Source organism: Myotis lucifugus, unplaced genomic scaffold (assembly GCF_000147115.1).
Source record: "Myotis lucifugus unplaced genomic scaffold, Myoluc2.0 scaffold_32, whole genome shotgun sequence".
Classification (NCBI taxonomy): domain Eukaryota; kingdom Metazoa; phylum Chordata; class Mammalia; order Chiroptera; family Vespertilionidae; genus Myotis; species Myotis lucifugus.
Window position 1 is genome coordinate 7,818,440 of NW_005871080.1, and position 22,908 is coordinate 7,841,347.

The 22,908-nt window shown below is 33.8% G+C and overlaps 1 protein-coding gene across 1 annotated transcript in view; it reads left to right on the forward strand.

Annotated features, from left to right (window-relative positions):
- The window catches only part of LRP1B (LDL receptor related protein 1B), a 1,324,618-nt gene that overhangs the window by 1,096,802 nt on the left and 204,908 nt on the right, over positions 1-22,908 (forward strand). Inside the window, exons 53-56 of the mRNA XM_023752441.1 lie at positions 663-748; positions 8,956-9,078; positions 10,616-10,797; positions 21,478-21,677. Of these exons, the coding sequence (XP_023608209.1) occupies positions 663-748; positions 8,956-9,078; positions 10,616-10,797; positions 21,478-21,677 (591 nt within the window). The remainder of the gene's footprint in view (positions 1-662; positions 749-8,955; positions 9,079-10,615; positions 10,798-21,477; positions 21,678-22,908) is intronic.

Sequence of the window (22,908 nt, forward strand, 5' to 3'; positions counted from 1 at the left end):
CTTAGAGAATCTTTACATATATGAGAATGGTCAGGTTCTTATTATTATCTTTCCTAGTTTCTGGAACAAGTGAGGTACTAAAAGATATTGGACAAACAACAAGAAGGAAATAAAGACTATTAAAGGATTTTAAAAACAGAATCATAAGAAAGGTATAATTAATAGATAAGGATAGATACTGTACATCTAAAATTATTTAAGAGAAGTCCCTAGGCAGATGAAAAAATATGTATGTAGGCAATGATACTCAGTTTTCACTGAAGCTATTCTGAGAGCAAAAAGTAGTTATTTAATCATAAAAAATGAAATATTTGATTATATGAATATTTAACTATACTGTACGTTTCTAAGATAAGGGTAGCTTATCATTTTTTTAAAAATCATCTAAAATCAGATTATAACAGCAGGTATTTCTACTAATTTCAAATAAATTAGATAACCTAATATTCAAGGGAATTGAGGGAAAGAGAGGGCTAGCATTTATAATTATCTTGATTGTACTGCCTGGGTTTCTACTGCCTTTTCACCTTATTATCAACTGAGGTCTCAGTGTGAATTTTTTAACCATTAATCTACATTTGACTTTATATTGCTTCAGAAACTAAGAAGAGTTGAAAACCATGTATCCAAAAAGTCTAATATGTTTTTTGCTTGGTATTTAGATGAAGAACCTTTTTTAATTCTTGCTGATCATCACGAGATAAGAAAAATTAGCACCGATGGCTCCAACTACACCCTTTTAAAACAGGTATGACATTCGATTTCATGCTATTCATTATAGGTACTTCAGATATGCCCTAGAGCCACAGAAATATCTCACAATTTGAATTTATGAAATGCAATTCATAAATACATGCATATATGTATATGAGATTACTATACATTTTATTTTGTTTGAATTGTCCAGGTGATGCTCTGAATTTGTCACATCACACAATTTCAAAGAAAGTAAAAGATGCAAGGTATAATTAATGTAAGAGAGTAACTATCTCAAGAATAGCTAGAGCAGAGAAAGCATAAGATTCTCTTTTAAGGTGTTTTGTGCATTACCAAATTCCCCCCCCCTTGGGATTTAAAAATAAATACTTTTTCATAGAATTCAAGTTTCTATGAAAACAGGAGATAAAACAGAATTAATGATCACCAGCCTTTAAAATTTGTAAAAAGCAAGAGAACAAGAGTGCGATTGTCACTTAGTTAAAAGGTTGTGAGTTTTCAGTCTCACCCTCTTTATCTCCCAACCCATCCCAAGACCCAGGGGAATCTGTTTTGATGTTTGAGTTCTATTGTCAAAGTATATTTACATATGTTACTTGACATGAAAAGATATAATTTCCATTTTATGACAAGATAGAATGCCATGACGTTCTCTTGTCAAATTGTTTCCATCCCAGTCTGCGGTGGAAATAGCATAAAATGAAATGATTAAAACTAGAATGACTACTACATAGACTAGAGGGATCACATATAGTTAGTTATAGCATAGTTTTAATTGTCAGAAGAAATAGCTTCTTTGGAATTATTTAGCTTGTATCTGTTGTGCTACAAAGATCTCATTGCCCCAAACTGGATAATAATGGCATGCATATGTGAAAGCACTGTCTAGAATAAGTTGCCAAAAATGAGGATATTTCTTGTTCTTATAGTATATTTATGCCAGCATTAGGCATAGGCAAAAAAAAAGCCATTCATATGGTAATTTTTCAGCAACACAAAAAACATTTACTTAGAATTATTTTTTTCCACCTACCGGATGGATTTCTTCATTACTATTGTTGGAGTTTCACTCATTTTGCTTAATGATTTAGTCTTATTTTAAGTGTAATCTCTCATTAGCAACTGTAATATTGACTCTTCATGACATAGTTGGATTTTCCAGCTTTCCTCTAAGTCACAGATTGAAAAAAAAATTATCTTGAAAATCCAGATGTCTAGCTACCCATTAAAAATAGGAAAGAAAAAAAGATGGTGTACCCTTGCTAGGCTCACATACCTGAATGGTCTCCATCCAGCCTGTTTAGTAGCTGCCACTTTGACATACAACCCATGCTTTCTAAATCCCGGAGTACTCAAACTGACCATGTGCTTGCCACAGTACCAGTATTCCTGCCTCATTCACAGGTGTCTGTGAGGTTTAGACTCTTTCTCTTGAGTTTGGAAGAGCCACCAACATCCATCAGATCATACTGTCCCTCTCCCTAATTCTGATCCCTAAGGAGATTGAATAAAATATAAAATAATTTTCATGTTTTTTAAAAAGCTAAATAGAAAGCTACTTAAAATGTATGAGTCAGACAATTATCTCTTTTTTAAAAAAATATGTTTGCATTGATTTATTTTATATATATATATATATATATATATATATATATATTTTTTTTTTTTATTTGAGAGAGAGAGAGAGAGAAATTCACACACCCCAACCTGGATGTGTGCCCTGACTGGGATAGAACTAACGACCTCTCGAAGCACGGGATGATGCTCAATCAACTGAGCCACACCAGCCAGGGCCAGGCAACTATCTCTTTAATGAATATTCCTAGAAAAAAGTTCAAGTAGATAGAACTCTTAAAATGGAAAGGTTTTTGCTGGCCAAATGATGTTCTATATTATTTAACTTATTTTTTAATGTGTTTTTCCTCAACTAATATTCATTTGAACAACATAAAGTGTTCTCTTTAACATGAGAATTAAAGATTTAAAGATGTTAAAAATAATATCTAAATGTATACCATGCATTTGCAACATATTTTCATGTACCTAAATTCATCCTTACAATAAAATCCCTTGTAGGTAGGCAGGGCAGATACTAACAGGGTGAAAAGTCAGGCAAGTTGGCTTATGTCACACTGTAATCTCAGCAGAAGACAGATGGGAATGAGAAAAAAGCTATAATGGGAGGAACTGGAATTAGGAGAAATGGCACTGGTATAGGGCAACCTCCTTGAGGGAAAGCCATGGTTCTGTGTAGACTAATTTTAAGCTTATAGCAAAGGTACAGAATATTGAAAATTATCTTTCTCTAGGAGTAAATCTCTATGTCCTCCCTTTACCTTCCAAGTTAAGTATGCCAGTCATTAATTCCTTGTATGATCTCAGGAAAAGGGATATGTTTCTTTTCTTTATACTATATCGTTTATTGTTTTTATGGTGTGTGTGTTTGTGGGGCGGGGGGGGGGTTCTTTTTTGCCTTTAAAGATTTAATTTATTTATTTTTAAATTAAATTTATTGGTTAGTAACATATATAGTTTTCAAGTGTGCAATTATATGATGCATCAGCTGTATACTGCATTGTGTGTTCACCACTCAAAGTCAATTCCCCTTCCATCACCATATACACTCAGTGGCCAGATTATTATGACCTCCTGATATCTGTAGGCAAATTAGCTGTAATTTCGTGCTGAAGTTGCTAGAGGGCTAGACCATTATAAACGTCTGAATAGCACAACATACCTAAGTATCGTTGCTGATCAAGTTCATCCTGTCATGTTGATGGCGTATCCCAATGGAGATGGCTTCTTCCAACAAGACAATGCGCCATGCCATGGTGCTCGTATTGTGCAGTAGTGGTTTCAAGAACATGAGGGAGACTTTACCTTGCTTAGGTGGCCCCCACAATCACCAGATCTCAATCCAATTGAGTATTTGTGGGACGAAGTTAAAAGAGCCATCAAGCAGCTGGTTCCACAACCATCAAATCTCACAGAACTGGACAGTGCTATTCATCAGGCCTGGTGTCAGGTTCCTTGCATCACCTTTCAACATCTCGTGGAGTCAATGCCAAGAAGAATCACCGCAGTATTGAAGGCAAAAGGTGGCCCAACGATGTACTGATGGGGTGGTCATAATAATCTGGCCGGTCATTATAATCTGGCCATTCATTGTATTTGACCCCCTTTACCCTGTACTCCTCCCCCACCCCCTTCCCTCTCGTAACACCATGCTGTTATCTGTATCTATGAGTTTTTGTTTGTTTTTCTTGTTTGTTCATTTGTTACTTTCAGTTTTATATACACACTAGTGGCCCAGTGCATGAAATTAGTACATGGGGGTGGGGGATCCCTCAGCCCAGCCTGCACCCTCTCCTATCTGGGACTGCTGTCTCCTAATCACTAGCCTGCCTACCAGCTTGATCGCTACTTGACCGCTCCCCTACCGGCCTCATGGCCCCCAATTGCCTTCCCCTGCTGGCCCGATCACCCCTAACCACCTCTGCCTTGGCCCCCATCACCTTGGCTTTGTCCAGAAGGAAGTGGGATGTCTGGAAGATGTCTGGTCTCCCGGTCTAATTAGCATATTACCCTTTTATTAGTATAGATATGAATGAAATCATGTTTTTTTTTTTTTACTTTTTCTGTCTGATTTATTTCATTTAGCATGATATTCTTAAAATCCATCCATGTAGTCACATGTGTATGCGTTGTTGTTGTTTTTTTAGCATGTCTTTGTTTTAGACTGTGCTATTTTAGAAAGTCCTCTTATTAGGATACTCTATTTATAAGCTCAGCTGAACCACAAATTTAACTAATATAGCAAGCTCAATGAAAGACCCATAATAATTTCAATGGCGCTCCTTGCTTCATTTTCCAACCCTGTGGCTCAGGATATTTCTATTGATATCTCTTTTGTTGTTTTTTATAGCTAGTATGTTATCAGAGGTTGTTCTTAATGGAGCAAAATTACTTTTGCTATGCATGATTTAAGTCTATTTCATATAACCAAACCACTTTAATGCACTTTCAGATAGCAGTTGTTTTGTTTTTTCCTGGTGGCATAATTTTAAACTATTGCCAATCACTAGTACCTAAGTGGAGATGAATTTCATATAGCTTTCTTTTCTTTTAAAATATATTTTTATTGATTTTAGAGAGGAAGGGAAAGGGAGAGAGAGATGAAAACATCAATGATGACAAAAAGTCGTTGATCTGCTGCCTCCTGCATGACACTGGGGATTGAGCCTGTAACAGGGGCATGTGCCCTGACTGGGAACCGAACCATGACCTCCTGGTTCATAAGTCAATGTTCAACCACTGAGCCATGCAAGTTGGGCTCAGGTAGTTTTCTTATGAAAATAAAAAGGGAGTGAGGACAATGGGGAAGTTCATGAGGACTCTAAACACCTGTGCTTTTGGAAAGCATTTGTTAATGGTGACCATTGAGCAAGGAAATAGAGACCCCCAAACTAAAGGTAAGTCTTACTTCTAGTTTTGACAGCCATCAGTTTGAATACATCATTTCTGTTAGGGATGATGTTTTCACCATAACTTTGTCATAGCATTGTAGAAATACTCAAGAAGTTCTAGGCCATAGAAAACCATTTTTCCATCTCAGAGATTGTCTACATATACAGACTTGGGAAGAAAACAAAAGTAATTATCTCTCCATATTTAACTCAGTAAAAATAAATGAAAGACACCATCTTTGCTTTAATTATTAGGGAATGTTTTGTGTAGGTGATTAGGGAAAATGATTTACCCTAACATCTTGAATTTTATACACTGTTATCAGTAACAATCTCAAGAAATGTTGTAACATAAAATTATAACAACTGGTAAAAAAAATTTTCAGCCTATGTAGTCTAAAACATAGTTATAGCTAGGCCAGCTATAACTTATATTCATACACTACATTTAGAAAATCTACTTTAATAACATGGATTAAAGAAATGAAAATTAATCAAGTAGCTTTTTGATATGTTATCCAATTCAATTTTAACAGTGCCTTTTATTCCAGTAAAATTGAATAGAGAAACAAAACATAATTTCTTAAATTAATCATCTTGAACCAAAGGATATAAGTATTTAGCTACAGAAATGAAAGAAACAAATAGAATTTTGGTGAAACCAATTTTCAGCTCCAAAGCCACTGGGATTACTCTGATTTTTAGACATTATTTTGACCATACCTTGCATATGATTCTACAAAGAGATCATTGCACTGTTTCTGTGTAGATGACTTGTAAAGCAGTAGAACAATGACAAGTTTGGCTAGATATATATGTCAGAATTAGGAGTTTCAATTTCTTTGTGTTTACAGCTTTAATTTATCATAGCGGGTTTGCTAAATTTGGAATTTGATATTTATTATATAAATTGATTATTGTAAAGAAAGGAGAATAATTTTGCATGAATGGGGATAATGGGTAAATTTTTGCTAAAGTTAGAGACAAGTTTCAACCTTTTTTTTTTTATAAAGCTCTAATTTATCCATCGCTATTTGAATTGCAAGCCTATCATGGAACCTTAACACATTTACCTTATTTATCTGGTGAAAAAATCATTTGAATGTAAGAAATATTGTAGACTACTATTGTAATGATTATCTTTTTGTTTGTTAACCCTCACCTGAGGATATTTTTTCCCATTGACTTTTAGAGAGAGTGGAAGGAAGGAGGAGGAGGAGCAAGAGGAGGAGGAGGAGGAGGAGGGAGAGGGAGGGAGAGGGAGGGAGATATATAGAGAGAGAAATCGGTGTGAGAGAGACACATTGATTGGTTACCTCCTGCATCCACCCCAACCGGGGCCTGTGATGAAACCTGCAACCCAGGTACATGCCCTTGACCAGGAATTGAACCTGTGACCCTCAGTCCGAGTGTTGACACTCTATCCACTGAGCGACAACAGTGAGAACTGTAATAAATATTTTAAATCCTCTACAGAACTTGGAATATATTCAATGTATACTTTAGAACATTCATTGATTCTGCAGAGGCAACATTCTCGATGTGTACACTTAAGTACATTTAGTTAAGAAGTCCTCCAGTTTTTAGCTTATGAATACATTTTTTGGTGAATGTTTTGAATCTGTGACTAGAATATTATTTTAGTTTTTCTTTTAGCACTTATAGTCATTACTTTGATTAGTAACGTCAGTAAGAAGTACACTGGCATATATTTATCTGGGCATAGTGAGGCATAGTGTTTACTTCCTTGTGTCTCTTGTTTATGAGCAATGCATGCCATTCTGTGGGGTTAGGCTATTTCCGTTTACCTTTATAATCTGGAGCTGAAGAAAAAGATTTTGCTCATGTTAAGCCAATTAAAAGCATCTGATTTGAACTTATGATCTTAACACCGCTGCTACTAGAATACAGCCCCGCTGAGAGAAGGAAAAAAATCAGTATTTGCCAAAACCTTCTCTAAATTGCTTCTAAACACAGGCTATCCTTAGTCTTGGAAACGGTCCAAGAGAACTAAAATCTGAACAATAATAATTTAGCCTTTGCCTGTTTCTCAAAAAGCATTATATAAATCTAATACAGTGTCATTCTTATTATCAAATTGCAAATTTTGAGAATACATAATGAAACAATTCACATGTGGTAAATACCATCCTTCCTTCTCCAAACCAAACCAAACCAAGGCAAACAAAAGGACTTATCTTCCTGAAAATCTAATCCTTAACTATAAAACTAAACCTACTAATAAATGATTCTTAAAATAATTTAATACTTAACTACAACTTTGGGGTAAATCTATACTAATAAAAGCCTAGGTGGCCCTCGTGCGACACCCTCACATCATCACAAGATGGCCACCCCCACATCATCACAAGATGGCCACCACAAGATGGCCAGCAGGGGAGGACAGTTGTGGGTAATCAGGCTGGCAGGGGAGGGCAGTTGGAGGCAGTTAGGCTGGCAGGGGAGCAGTTAGGGGGCAATCAGGCAGGCAAGCAGGCGAGTGGTTAGGAGCCAGCAGTCTCAGATTGTGAGATGGATGTCCTACTGCCAGTTTAGGCTCGATCCCTGAGGGATCGACCCTAAACTGGCAGTTGGACATTCCCCAAGGGGTCCCAGAATGGAAAGGGTACAGGCTGGGCTGAGGGATACCACCCCCCATGCACAAATTTCATGCACTGGGCCTCTAGTATTTATATAAGCAACTTACATCAGCTATAAAGGTATAGTAAAGATCTCTCAGGGCTTTGCCAAGTGTGTGCTGTATCAAATTATTTTTTTGATCCATAAGGATTTATATATTAATAAACTATTCAAGCATTAAAATGAGTTAGCACTATTGAAATTCTGATCTAAGTTTTATTGGTCCACTGAGGTAGTAAATCTATAAGCCCTAACAATAGACCAGAATTAAACAAATCCCTAAGCAATCATTTGAACAATCTAACATCTCAGAAGACTCCCAGATGCTGGTGCACAGTCCTCCACAAAATCAGTCAAACAGCAGAACTACTAAACCAATGTTCTGAGGCATCTCAAACCCATTGGCTGAATTCCTATCTAGTTTTGTTCCCTGCTAAAAACTGCATAACCATGAGTCTGAAATGAGGCTTTTTCTCACCACGTGGGATAAAACAATATTGACTCTCCACTTCCTCTTTGGTCAAATACTCTCCTAAGGTTATAACTTTAAATTCTAACATGGCACTGTGTTGCCTAAGGGGCCACTGGAAGCAAAAAGGGGGGCGGGGAGTGTATTTATCCAGTTGAGACAAAAGCTTTTGTAAATAATCAAATTTCAAAATTGTCTTTTCTGACTTTAATCAGATGGCTATCCAGGGGTCATCATAAATCATCAGGGATCTTTAGTTTTTCCCATTTAAATATGTGCTCTTTTCTAGTTACTCTACAGAACAGATGATAATAATGACATCAAATGTATATTTAATATTAACCTACAGTGAGAGTCTTTCACTTTATCTCTCCAAAAGCAAGTTTTTGCCCCCACCTCCTTTACTGGCTATTTGATTACACCATTATCCATAAAAATGCTGAAATTGTTGTGGCCTGCTTGTAAAACATTTTCAAATAACTTATGCAACATCTTAAGTTTATAATGCAGAGAAAATCTAAACATATGATGCTTTTAAAGAGATTTGATCACAAATGCCACTATTATAATAGCTATAAGTATTTAAAAGGGGATAGAGACTCTTACAAACTCCTAAAACATTTAAAAATAATTTCTACTTAACTATTCCTTTTTATTTTTTAGGGATTAAACAATGTTATTGCTGTAGACTTTGATTACAGAGAAGAATTCATCTACTGGATTGATTCCAGCCGACCCAATGGCAGCCGCATAAATAGAATGTGTTTAAATGGAAGTGATATTAAGGTACCTAAGTATTACAACAATGGGATTGTTGGATATTTTATTAGCGTGGTTGAATTAAATAGAAAATGTTATTTGATGGTAATGGTACAACTCATAGAATATATTAGATTGGTTTGCATTTCACATTTTATAATGTAAATTAATACATAGTTTAAATGTGAAAAATGACCCTTTTATTCTTATATTTCATTATAATGCTATTACATGAAATAAGGTAAAAATCAAATTGAATAAATAAAATTTGGATCCTTATTCACAACCCTAGAAAATGTGATGGATGGTTCTAGCTTGAATGGTTAGTGCCTTAGATTCAATTGTGTTAATTTATATAAAAGAAAAAGTTGAGACAGAGTATTTGTAATTGAAAAATATTAATAATTAAATTATAGATTAAAATTATAGCACTATTAAAATTAACCTACTATAGATGGGAATAATGGAATGCATTTGTATAAAATCATGAATGTTCTGATTAGTCAGCATCATAATTAAATACCTGTCACCTTCTAGATATGAGCTATTTGGTACCATTTCTGTGTTATCTCAGGTTTTAAAATAAGATTATTTAAATACTTTAAATTATGTTATAACATAGGGTTACAAAATGCATTTTTCTTCCTTTGGGATTAATAATTCACTGATTTTTATTAAAATGGTCATACATGACAATTTTCCAATTTAGAATTTTGGAGAAAGAAAGAAAAGATATTGTACAACTCAGTATTGTAGGTTGATATTATTAAATGCTGAAAATGTTCATGTTGTCACTTTATATCTTTACTATTTATGGTTATTGGGAAAGGATAACTATAAAAATTCAATGTTTTTTTTGTCTCTATAGTACTATAACAGCCCCATGTTTCAATTGCTTCTTTCATTCAGTCCTCAAAGCACGAAAAACTCAGAAACAGTGCTCATATATTTTAAGAATTTTGGATTATTTTATATGTGTCATATTTGTATATGAAAAGCCTATATTCTTATTATATTTGATATTTAGATGGGTTATAATTAAGCACAATAGTTGTATGAGAATAATTTCCCTTTGGTTATGTTGGGTTCTTCCTTGTATTTTTTTTTCCATTCCTATAGTAGAGCATTTATATAGGGCAACAGCAGTTGGGGGGATGGCAATTGCTATTGATATCTCCCCTACAGCCTGTTAAAAATAAATTTCAATAATTTTTGTGTGTGTATGTCTTTGTGACAGAATTTTGCCCCAAATTTTAAGAGTACAAATAAGTGAAAATGAAAGTGTGATCAATAATTATGCAGCTGTCCAACAGCTGTTTTTAAATTTGAGCATTTCTGTCTTAAAACCGCATGTAATTTCTGGGGGGCCTGATGACATATTAGGTAATCTCTCACAAATGAGCAAGTCATTTTATTAGGGTAAATTGTTCTGTTTTATGCCTATGTAAATTTTATTTCTAATGTTTAAATAGAATTCTATTATCTCTGTAAAAATCAAGAAGCAGTGCTCAGTTCTTATTCTAGGCATTTACACTGTTAACTGTTTGAATTCTTATTTTGTTAGGTAGTGCATAACACAGCTGTCCCCAATGCACTTGCTGTTGATTGGATTGGAAAAAACCTCTATTGGTCCGACACAGAGAAAAGGATCATTGAAGTATCCAAAGTCAATGGCTTATACCCCACTATACTCGTTAGCAAAAAGCTGAAGTTTCCCAGGGACCTGTCTTTAGATCCACGAGCTGGGTTTGTAACAAACATTGGAAATCTTAAATTAAGACTGTGGGTTACATTTAACGTGACAAATCCTGTTCTGTGTGTTTTAACATGGAAACCAATGTAAAGTGTGGATGTGTAGAAATCTTTCCTGAGGAATCAAAAATAGAAATATGAATATCATAGTGAAATAAAAAATTAAAGTTATGGTATTTTACAGCAAGTATATTTTAAATTTCTAAACAAGATTCTTTCTGACTAATAAATATATTGTGGAAATGTAGAAAACTTACAGATTTATTTGATTTTAATGTCTTTAAGTCTTGGAGGAAAGGTAAATGAAGAGCAAATTCTTGGATCACATTTTGTGTCTATGTGGTAGTCACAAATGTGGCTGATAACATTTCTGTATCATTTTAGAGCAGGAGACATAAGTAGTATCCATGGATAATAAACAACAAGGTGCATTTTACATACATTCAAAAGAAATTGCACAGTGAGAATATCAGGAAAGATTCATATTGGAGCTGTGTTTCATTTGCATGTCATTGTGAGAATGGAGGTCATCAAAAAGGTCAAGGACAGTAGGCTGGAGATTTCAGATGAGAGATGAATACACATTAAGGTGTCAAAGCTGTCTGGTGCATGTTTGCTAAAGTTCCATAGATTATGGCTGTTTACTTTCAATTATGTTGTTTGGTAAGTAGAGAAGGCATATATTTCCATTGTTCTTTGCACTATAATTTAGAGAGATTACATACTCCAAAATGATCTCTGTAGAAGTTCAACCTACTCATCACACTTTCTAAAATAAGAATTTTAAAGAATTTGATGTTTTAAAATAGTTCACTATAGTGCTGTTAATTTTCTGCTACATAAATTAATTTCAAATGTGTTTCACCAAATCATTGCTTTTATCATATCATATGCAACAATTCAATTTTGCTTTTTGCTAATATATTGACTCTGTGTTTTGGTCCTTTATATTTGCAATTGGCAGAGTAGTCATGTTATAGTATATTTTACAGCTTAATTTTAAACATTATTTTGGGTAAGAATAGTACCTAATAGAGAGCCCTTCTACTATAAATATTGTTCTATTTCCAAAGTAATGTGCAAGTGTTAACTTTTCACTATATAATTATGTAACCATTTTGTTACCTTTTAAAATATTTTCTTTACCATGGCAACATAAATTTCAAGAGTATAAATTCTATTTTAACTGAGAGTCATGAGAGACTGTTTCCACACGAGTTTCAATATATTACATCCAGATGTACTAAGTTTGGTTACCATCATCATTCATTCATAAGAATGTAAATAATTTAATTTTTTTTTATTTTCTGAGAAGGTATTTATTTTACTGTGTCCAAACTATTGTCCCTTTCTTTAAAGTTAATATGGCTGGCTTAGCTTCTCGTTTTATACCATTCAAGATGCTTCATTTTCTAAATGAAAGAAACAACAACATTACCTGTGGGTAACAATAGTCTTGTGGAATTTCCTAGTAATAAATCAAAAACTGCATCCTAACCTGAATCCAGTTTTTATTTTGTCCAGATCCAAGTCATTACCTCATAAACTGAAAACAGTTATAAGTTATCATCAACATAAACCCAACCATCAAAAGTGTCAATTTAAAAAGTGACATATTAAGTTATTGTAGAGATTATGAGATACTCCCTTGACTTCCCTTTTTGATAATATTTGATTTCTGATATGGATATGCCATATTATAGCCAAAGAAACAGATAAAAATTTGAAGTTTTTATGAAACAGTGAAAGCCGCCTATTCTAACAGATAAAATTTAATGACCCCTTTTTGTTCATGCTGTTTTCCTAGCTCCCCTGAGGGAGACAGTAGGGCAACCTGGATTTTCACTTTTATGAGGTGCGCTTCAGGGTGAAAATGCCATAAATGCCTCCAATATTGTGCAATCCTGCTTCAAAAATGGCAGCTGAAATGCTAAGATTATTTCATAAAAAGTGCAATTGAATCTTTCTACATCGGATTACCATTGTTATTTGCATATGTTTTGAAGATGCCAACAGTACTGACCTCTGTTTCCTTGAGAAGTGAGATTTCTGTCCTGATATTCAGTGAGGGATTGGGCAAGGCTTTGTTTAAGGGAGGATCAAGATTATGGCACTAGTGTAATGAAGCATTAAACATATAGGAAGCAGTTTGTAGTCATTTTTATCTTTTAATAACAGTATGCCAATTGTCACAAATCAATTTGGATATGGTAATGACTAAGAGTAGAAAAGAGCTACAAGTAGATAGACCATCTTCTTGGTTGTTATATTTAAATTCAACCAAAATTCAATTATTCTAATAATTTTGTTATCTGGTTTACTTTGGGAATCAATGTTCTAAATTATCATATATTTGGGGTAATAAAAATTATTTACAATCAATATTTATAAAAGTCATTAGTGCAATATTTTTGCACTAATTTATATTTTAAAAAATATTTATATTTTTAAAGTAGAATAGAAAACATAATGTTAAAACTTTGCTAAGCATAATTTAATCTTTTTGGGTGATTAAGATGTCAATTCATGTTATAATAACAAAAGACCCTCATGATAGACATTAAAGTGAATATGTGATAGTCCTAGTTAGCAAAAAATAAATTTTCTACTCATTCATTTTTTCAACACTTATTTCCTTAGCATTTAGTGTATATATATAGCACTATAGTAGGAGCATAAAGATAAAAGGCACCTATCTTCAATTATTTTACTGTGCAGTGGGTAGGCAGATGAGTAAGTAATTAGAATACAATCTAATAATTATAAGATAGAGAAAACAGAACATGTTAATAACTCAACTGAGATCAGAGAAAGCTTCATAGACAAAACGGGTAGAGTAAGAGTTAGGTAATGAGATGCACTCCAGAGCAGGAGGCATTTCAAGCAAAAAAGAATAAGCTCTCTGGGAAAGCAAGGACACACACAAGACTATGGCACAGTGGGAAGAACTCACATGTTTGGAATGAAATAATTATAAGTAATTGTGGAACTTTTATACCAGTTCACTTTACAGAGTAAGGAAGAGCTATAAATAGATCAAAATAACAATAACAAAACAAACAAAATAAGCAAGCTTTCTGGCTTGGGCAAACTGGTAATTAGAAAAATATTTTCTCCAGATTGGTTTGTAGACCTATTGAGATTGGGAGTTCTGATACTATAATGAGGATGAAGATTACTACCACTTCTATAGCATTTTGTGAATTAGAAAGTTATCCCTTCATTTTATATTTTATGTGCTTGTACTATTTACTCAGAGTCTCTTGGAAAGAGGATAATTTTTACTACCATCCGTAGAGTCAGTTAGAACATTCAACCTCAAAATGCATAAGTGACTTTCTCAGGATTATTTAGGTAGTGAGATATTAAAGTGGGGATTTAACCCAGTTTTCAAGCTTCACTTATATATTTTCTCTATTATATGACACTAGAGTTTCCAGGAACAAAATAATCTTGGGTCATGAGCATGATTTTTGAAGAGCCATCCAAACAAGAGATAAAAAAAAAGAAAATATACTTTTTTCCTTTTTCCATTTTAACAATTAGCCTTTTTACAAAACTTTAAATAGATAATAAAAGTTTTTTGGAAATAAAGAAAACTGCCTAAATCATTATAATCATGCTTTATTTTTAAAGTATATTACTTATTTATTTTTATTTCCAAATACTCTTTCTTTCTAGAATGCCCTTCTTTTTCTCCACTTGAAATAAATTTCCATTTTTCCAGCAAGAGCAGACAATATCACTACTTCTGTGAAACATCCCTTAACTGTGCTTAAATAGACACCATATATTGAACACATTATTATACAACTGTTTTATTTTTTTCACTACTTATTTTTTTTATTGCAGTATAATTGGCATATGCCATATTAGTTTCAGGTGTACATATGACTATTATTGGTGTATATGTTTATGTATGTAGAAAGAGTTCCATTAGCATAACGGCCATGGTTTAATTTTAGTTTGCACCTAACACAGGGGTTGCTAAATTCATTGTTGGAGGAAATAATAAATAGGCAACTGGACATACATAGCACATATGGTTATAGATACTTTGTATGTACAAACCAATATATTGGTATATAAATAACTTGCATGTTTCAAATAAAAGTGTCATAAGAAAATTTTTGTTGTGAGGAAATGAAAAACATACCAGGAATGAAAATTGTTTCAGATTTCTATGGGGAACACAGAAATATTTTATGAAATTAAACAGTCACATAAAAAATCTCATTTTTCCCACCAGTTTTTTAAACCTCTATTTTCATATTTAGGCAAAAACAAAAAGGAATGAGTATCAAGCCTTAATTTTATAATTCAAAATGAGAAAAAAAATGTAGCTGGAAGAAACAACTCTGAATTTATTCCCCAAATCAGATAAAAAAGTAAACATTGAGAGAATATTTCTAATTTATTTTAAAGAAATCTAAAGTATTACATTAAACTATAAAAAGACACCCTCAGGAATCACAGAAGCCTGTTGTTATGGTTACAAGTAGATGTTCTTTTGTATATTTACACTTGGTAATAACTTACAGAATAGATATTATTTGAGGATCATATTTTTCAGATGTAATCTTAGGTAAATATTACACAATATTTGGTTGAAATTTAGAACTCTCTTTTTGATATTTTCACTGAAGTTTTAGTTTTCAGCTTTAATTATTTGCAACAAATATTGTACTTAGGTAATTTTTAAGAGGTTGCATTTCAGATGTTAAAATTACCAGTATGTCTGGTGCTGAGAAACTTGAAACAAACATATATTAATGATGGGTTAACTATAGAAAAGAAAATGAAATTTAGCTATCAGAAATTAGCTACCCATAAGGAGATAGACACAAAAAATCCTATGTTTATGAAGGCTCATTCATACCTGAGTATAGTTCAACTAATACTTTTTTTGAGTGGATGGGAATGTTTTCATAATAGTCTTTTGGTTGATGAGTATGTAAGTAGACTACTAATGTAATAACACACATAAAATTCAGGCAAATCATGTAATAAGATACATACAATCCAGATCTAGCAAGTAATCATCCTATCTAATAAAAGAGTAATATGAAAATTAACCATTACTACGCGACAAAGATGGTGGTGCCCATGGTGGCCAGGGAAGGATGCTGGCGTCATTGTAGGCCACGCTGAGGGACACCCCCCCCCCCCGTGCACGAATTTTGTGCACCGGGCCTCTAGTCTATATATATATAAAAGGCTAAGTGATCGGCCGACCAGCTGACCAAGTGGTAGATATGACATGCACAGACCACCAGGGGGCAGACACTCAACACAGGAGCTGCCGAGCGACAGCAACTTTGCAGAGTGCCCTCTCGAACTCTGGGACTCCTTGGGGGATGTCGGACTGCCGGTTTCAGCCCAATCCTCGCAGGCCAGGCTGAGGACCCCACCTGCTGGAGGGACCCTGTTCATTCTGCAGACACCCTTCAAGCCCCAGCACCAGCCCAGGTGCGGCTGGCCGGGGAGGGACCACAGGAGGTTGGCTCCAAGGCGTATCTGACCCGTCTCGCCCAGTCCCACTCTGCCAGCCACCTTCTAATTAATTTCCTTTCAATGTGCAGGAATCCATGCACCAGGCCTCTAGTTATGTGTATATTGTTAAACCAAAAAATGTATTACTGCATATGGTACATATCTAATGCAGATAAAATAATGATAGCTAATATTTGCTGAACACTTAGTCCATGCTTACCAGTATTCTGAGTCTGTTCCTTGTATTCTCTCATTTAATCCATACAGTGTACTGTGAGGAGAAACAGTTATTATCATTTTTAAAAATATGAGTAAGTCCAGGCTAAGGGAGGCTAATTAAAGTGTCCAGGTTCACATAACTAGTAATGGGTAAATCTGGAATTGCAACCCAAGTAATTTGTTTCTAAAGCTTATTTGCTGAAGACTCTAATTAGTGCTATCATGAAAGAAAGAAAAAAGCTAGTCTATAAATCTAGCAGCCTGAGTTCTGTTCCAACTGTATCACTATCATAGTTGATTAGGACAAAACAAATATTCTTTTATGGTCTCAATTTAGTGGTAACATGAAGGCTTTAAGCTAGGTGATATTCAAGACCTGTTGCAGCATTATAATCTTTAATTAAGTTATACTTTGTTCCAAAATATGAAAGATATAAATGTCATTGTTATTAAAGAATTCATAAGGTAGTTGTGAAAATAAAATTTATGTTAAAAAAACTATTAGTGAGCACAGATTTCTTTCGTGCCTTTTCTAGCTAAACTATCATCAACTTTTTTGTGCCTTCATAGTAAAATAGTTTTATCATAATATGCTGTAATTTTTTTCATTTGTTTTACCTCCACTTCTATTGTATTCACTGAGAGATATTTGAGGCAAAAATGATATCTGTTTACCTCTATTTTCTCAGTACTAAGCAGTATCTGGTTTTTAATATAGCCCCAATGAATTATTGTTTCAAATTATGGTTCTCAATCTACTTAAGAATGGCTTAGGGCTTATCAAAGATGTTCCACCAAGTGACTTATTGACTTAGGTTTTTTGATTATGAGGCCTGAGAACCCATATCAGTACTGTTTTGTGGGTTCTTATGTGCCTGATACATGTGTTGTTCAATTATGCACATGACAATGAAATTCCCTAAACCAAAAAGGGCTACAGCACAGGTTCTGGAAGTGTGATTTCTGAAAGTGCTCTAAAAAATAAATGCTGTCACCCCAAACTATGTGATTAAAAAAAGGGATATCGCAATTGCCTCTTAGAAAAATCACTGTTTTATAGCATATAAAAGGCTCTGAATATCCTACAATAAAAACAATAATGCTTACTTTGTTTAAGAAAGCATTTATCAATTATATTGAATCTTGTAACTTGCCTTGAAATTATGCACTGACACGATTCAGAAAAGAACTTGTGGAGAACAGGGGGACAATGTGGATTATGTCTGAATGAAAACATCTATATAATTGAACAGGCAAGAGCAAGGCAAATGATAAGATAAGAGCACATAAGTGTAAATGTGGAACTTGAATTAAATGCTCCAACTAGAGCTGATTTCACACGTTTCAATATTGGAGAGAAATTTGAAAAAGTATATTGCACCAAACAATGGTGAGCTTGGATGCCAAAGAGGGGATTCAGGCCAAGAATGCTTAATGATCTTTCTGAGAGTGAAGTAGCCAGATGTTGGACTCCATGAAAACACTCTTCCTCCTCTTAAAACCGTGATTCAAAATGAATATGGAAATTCCATTTGACCCAGTGATCCCCCTTCTAGGAATATATCCTAAGAAAACCAAAAGGCCAATCAGAAAGAATGTGTGTACCCCTAAGTTCATAGCAGCACAATTTACAATAGCCAAGATCTGGAAACAGCCCAATTGCCCATCAGTAGATGAGTGGATAAAAAAGTTGTGTACATTTATACCATGGAATACTATGCAGTAGTAAAATAGAAGAATCTCTTACCCTTTGAGACAGCATGGATGGATGTGGAAAGTATCATGCTAAGTGAGATAAGTCAGCCAGAGAAAGACAAGTATCACATGATCTCACTCATATGTGGAATCTAAGTAACAAAATAAACTGATGGACAGAGTGGATCCAGAGACATGGAAGCATAGAACAGAGTGTCGAATCTTGGAGGGAAGGAGGGGAAGTATGGGTGGGTGGGAAGTAATCAACCAAGAACCTTATATGCATATATGCATGACCCATAGCCACAGACAATGGGACAGTAAGGGCCTGGGGCAGGGCGTGAGGTGGGCTGGAGGGAGTCAATGGGGGAAAAAGGGAGAAGTACATAATACTTTCAACAATAAAGAATTATTTTTAAAAAATGATGATAAGTAGGCAATTGAAAAATTTCAGAATACAAATAAAAATTTAGAATTAATATTATATGGAGATCAAACAATTTGAAATTTATAGCTGACTTAATGACTTCAAAGCAATTATTATTCATATCCAAAAATTTGAATTTCTTTTGCTGATATCTTTTAATGGAGAAAGCTCCTTTTAACTTTTTTTAATTGCAAGTGCAGGCAAATGTAGAATAAACAACTAAATAGAAATATGAAGACTATCTCTAGTTAAAACAATTTGGATATGTTCATTTTAATGTATGTTCATTTTTAAATACTGCTTTTAAATTTTATTTGCTTATATTTAGTTCTTAAAAACATAAAATGACAATAAATTTGGTCATAGATAATATGTGTTAGAGAAGCTGGCATAATCATACCGCATTTATTAGGAAAACAACATTGCTGTGTTAGTGTTCCCAAGATTGGAGGGTCAGAAAGGCAAGGAAGAATGTTCTAATTTATTTTAGTGAGTTGAACAATCTTTTGATTTCTATTTATTTTTTATTACTTCTTTTGTTTGTTTTATATATCCGTCATCATCTCTAGTATGGACAACAAGGGATTCCTCCATAAATTTACTTGAAAAGAACAGATTGTGTGTTTTTCTTGATGTATTTCACTACATATGTTGGCTTTTCTAAATGAAGATATACTAAAAATAATTCAAGATAAAAAAATAGAACTCATTAGTTTCTGAAGAGCTTCTCGTGTATTACTACTTGATAATTTGAAATTTTCAAAATATGTGCAAAGTAACATAGATCTATACAAACCTTAGGTAGGAATTCCAGCATTGCCCTATGCAAGGTTGACAGGTATTTTCAGACTCAGGTCTGATTTCAACTTTTGGCTCTGAGAGCTCTTTTTAGATCTCTGCTCACACAATTCTACCTTTTGTTTAGTTTTTATCAAAAATATATTTTGCATTTTTAAAAATATTGTTTTTTCTACAGAGAGAAAGGGAGAGGAATAGAGAGCTAGAAACATCAATGAGAGAGAAACATTGATCAGCTGCCTCCTGCATATTCCCCACTGGGGATGTGCCCGCAACCAAGGCACATGCCCTTGACCGGAATCAAACTTGGGACCCCTCTGTCCGCAGGCCGGTGCTCTATCCACTGAGTCAAACCGGCCAGGGCTTTGCATTTTTTGTCATGCTAAATTAGGATTCAATGAAATGTTGGCTAGCAAAGGAACAACATTTTTATTATCTTTACAATCCACTATCACTTGCTTTTATGCATATACTTCTGAAATAACTAATACAAAATACACATTTTTACAATGATTATTTATGTTATCCCTGTATTTGATAAGTGTTTTTTTTTCTGAAAACCTTTATCTTTTTTCTAGTGTGTGGTTAAAATATCTGAGCACAATTATCAATGTCAGAATATATGAGAAATATTTTAAGTTTAAGCTGCATATTCCAGTTTTAACCATAGATAGTAATTTCATACTATGCTGCTCCAGCACGGCCAAAGGTGAACCTGAGGAGGGGCAGTGAAGGATTGAAGAAAAGACAGACAAGAGAATACAGCTGGGGCTGGGTGGACCTCCCATGCCTGGATGAGGACACAAAAGACCCAGCCTGCAAGCCGATGCTTAATTTTGTAGTCTGATTAAAACAAGGGTAGATTGACATGTATACACATGTTCTTGTTTTGGCAACACTTGCTGCACCTCCCACAGCCCATTAGCTACTTAGGAAGGAATTAGGGAGGTCTACAAGGTCAGGCTTAATTATGCTAGGAGAGCTCTGCCCTCCAGGCTGGGACTTGTTTGTGGCCCTGCCACAGGTCAGACCGAGGCTTGACCCTAGAGCTGCTCCCTACATCATACCATATTATTTTAATTATACAAAAAGAAAAGATGAGGTCTGGGAAAAATAATTTGGTTAATAGATTTTAATTTTAGAGTTGGAGGGTGAAAAGTCCATTAAAGATCCTATATCTAACTCCAATATTGAATAATAGAGATAAGGAAATATTCCAAAAGTGCTTTTTCTACTATGATAAAAATAAATGGTTTAATTAAATAGAAAGAAATTTCTAAGTAATCTCTGTACATCTTCACACACACATAATATAATACATTATTTGTATATTATGGGGTACAATATTTATGTTTACCTCAATTAGCTTTAGTACCAATATTACTTTCTTAATTTTACTATTTATTGCCCACAGTATATATATTCTACACCAGAATTTCCAATAACATAATTTAAATCAGTGCTGCCTAATAGAACTTTCTGTGATGATGTAAGTGCTCTAGATTTATGCTATCGGATATGGAGCCACCAGACACATTGTTGTCAAGCCCCAGAAATGTGCTGGTGTAACTGAGGTGCAATGCAGTCCATTTAATCTTACATATCTTTAATGAATTTAAATTTGAAGAGTCAAAATTAGCTAGTGGCTAACACATTGGACAATTGCAGAGTTAAGTAAATATAATGCACTCCTCTATAATTCATTTAGAATTTTTCATAAATGACATACCAAAAGAAAATCATATATCTGGAGAATTTTACTCTCTTACATTATAGATATATTTTGAAGGTTTACATGTGTTAACAATATATATTATATATGAGTTTGTATACTAAAGAAAACATGTTTAAAATTATATGAACATTTAAAAGTATGAAAATATCATTAGAAAACTTTCCCTTGACATGTGCTTCTTAGAAGCTACAGTTCAGAGAAATACCAAAAATTAATTGGGAATAGTTGAGCACAGACGTGAAATATTGTGTGAGGTTTTACTCCTTAAGTGTCTGTAAACAAAATGGCTATTGACTTTCTTTCCTAGGTATTTGTATTGGATTGACTGCTGTGAGTATCCGCACATTGGCCGTGTTGGAATGGATGGAACCAATCAGAGTGTTGTCATAGACACCAGGATTTCTAGACCTATGGCACTAACTATAGATTATGTCAACCATAGACTCTACTGGGCTGATGAAAATCACATTGAATTTAGCAACATGGATGGATCTCATAGACATAAAGGTTGGTACAATAGCACAAATGATTCAGTATTTTGCCACTTCATAAAATATTTTAGAAAAAAATATGTATATATATATTCATTACATATACTTTCATCAAATATATTTCACAATTTGTGTTAATTATCATACTCATTTATGATAATATTGCTAAATAAGAAATCAGATATATTTATTGAAAACTTCTTTAATCATAAATAAAAATAATTTTGACACTCTAGGTTTTCTCTAATTGTACTTTTCTAAGTAGTTTTTATATATAAATGGACAAAATATAAGTTAACATAAGCATGTATTCTAATTGAATTTAAACAAGAATATTTGCTTGTAAACATAAGGCTTTTATTACAATCTAATAGGGTTGAGTTTTCTTAAAACACTAAGTAAAAGTACAGTTCTTTAAAGAAACTTAAGCAATATTATTTAAAAGTGATCAGTTATATTAAAACATGATTAAATTGAGTGTTATCTAATAAACAATGGCAACAAAAATTAATGTGGAAACAACTTTCAAATTGGAATAACATTAAGAAATGTTCATAATTTAAATATGAATGAATACAATTTGGCAGATACTTTTTTCTATATTTTGTAATGCGGAGTAGATTAAAAGCTCTAAGTATAAAACAATTGAAGGAAGAGCGTATGAGGGAGTTAACACTAGAATTAGAGATCAGAGAAAACATAGCTGAGGATGGGAGAACTTGGAGGGGCAGTAGAGAATGACAGAATAAAGAAGAAAGGGGTAGAGATGAAGATGAAATGGATATAACAGAAACCACAGGCAATTCAAATGAACACTCAAAATATGTAGGTGGCTTTTTAAGGATTAGATTTTTTTCTAAGTAAAGAAATCAGTTTTTATTAATCTTTAATGACCTATTGTCACCTTTTCATCTGCAAATATCTCCTGAAGTACAGCTTTCACAGGGAGGCCCCACAGAAAGCCTGCACATTGGTGTGGTTTAGCTTAGCAGATTATTTTCTTCTCTGCAGTAACCTTAGAACAAAAGTCCAGGAGCAGGAAAGGTGAGGAAGAGAGGTGAGGCCTGGAAATGTATGGTGTCCTGAGAAGGATGGGAACACTAAATAAATAATTTAAATCAATTAATTAATTAGCTCATTAATAAAACTTAATAAGTCACACCATTTCATAATTTTTCCCAAGTCCCTTTCAGCTAATATTTCAACAGCTATATCCTTCTAACTAAAAATGCTGACAGCTTTTAGAG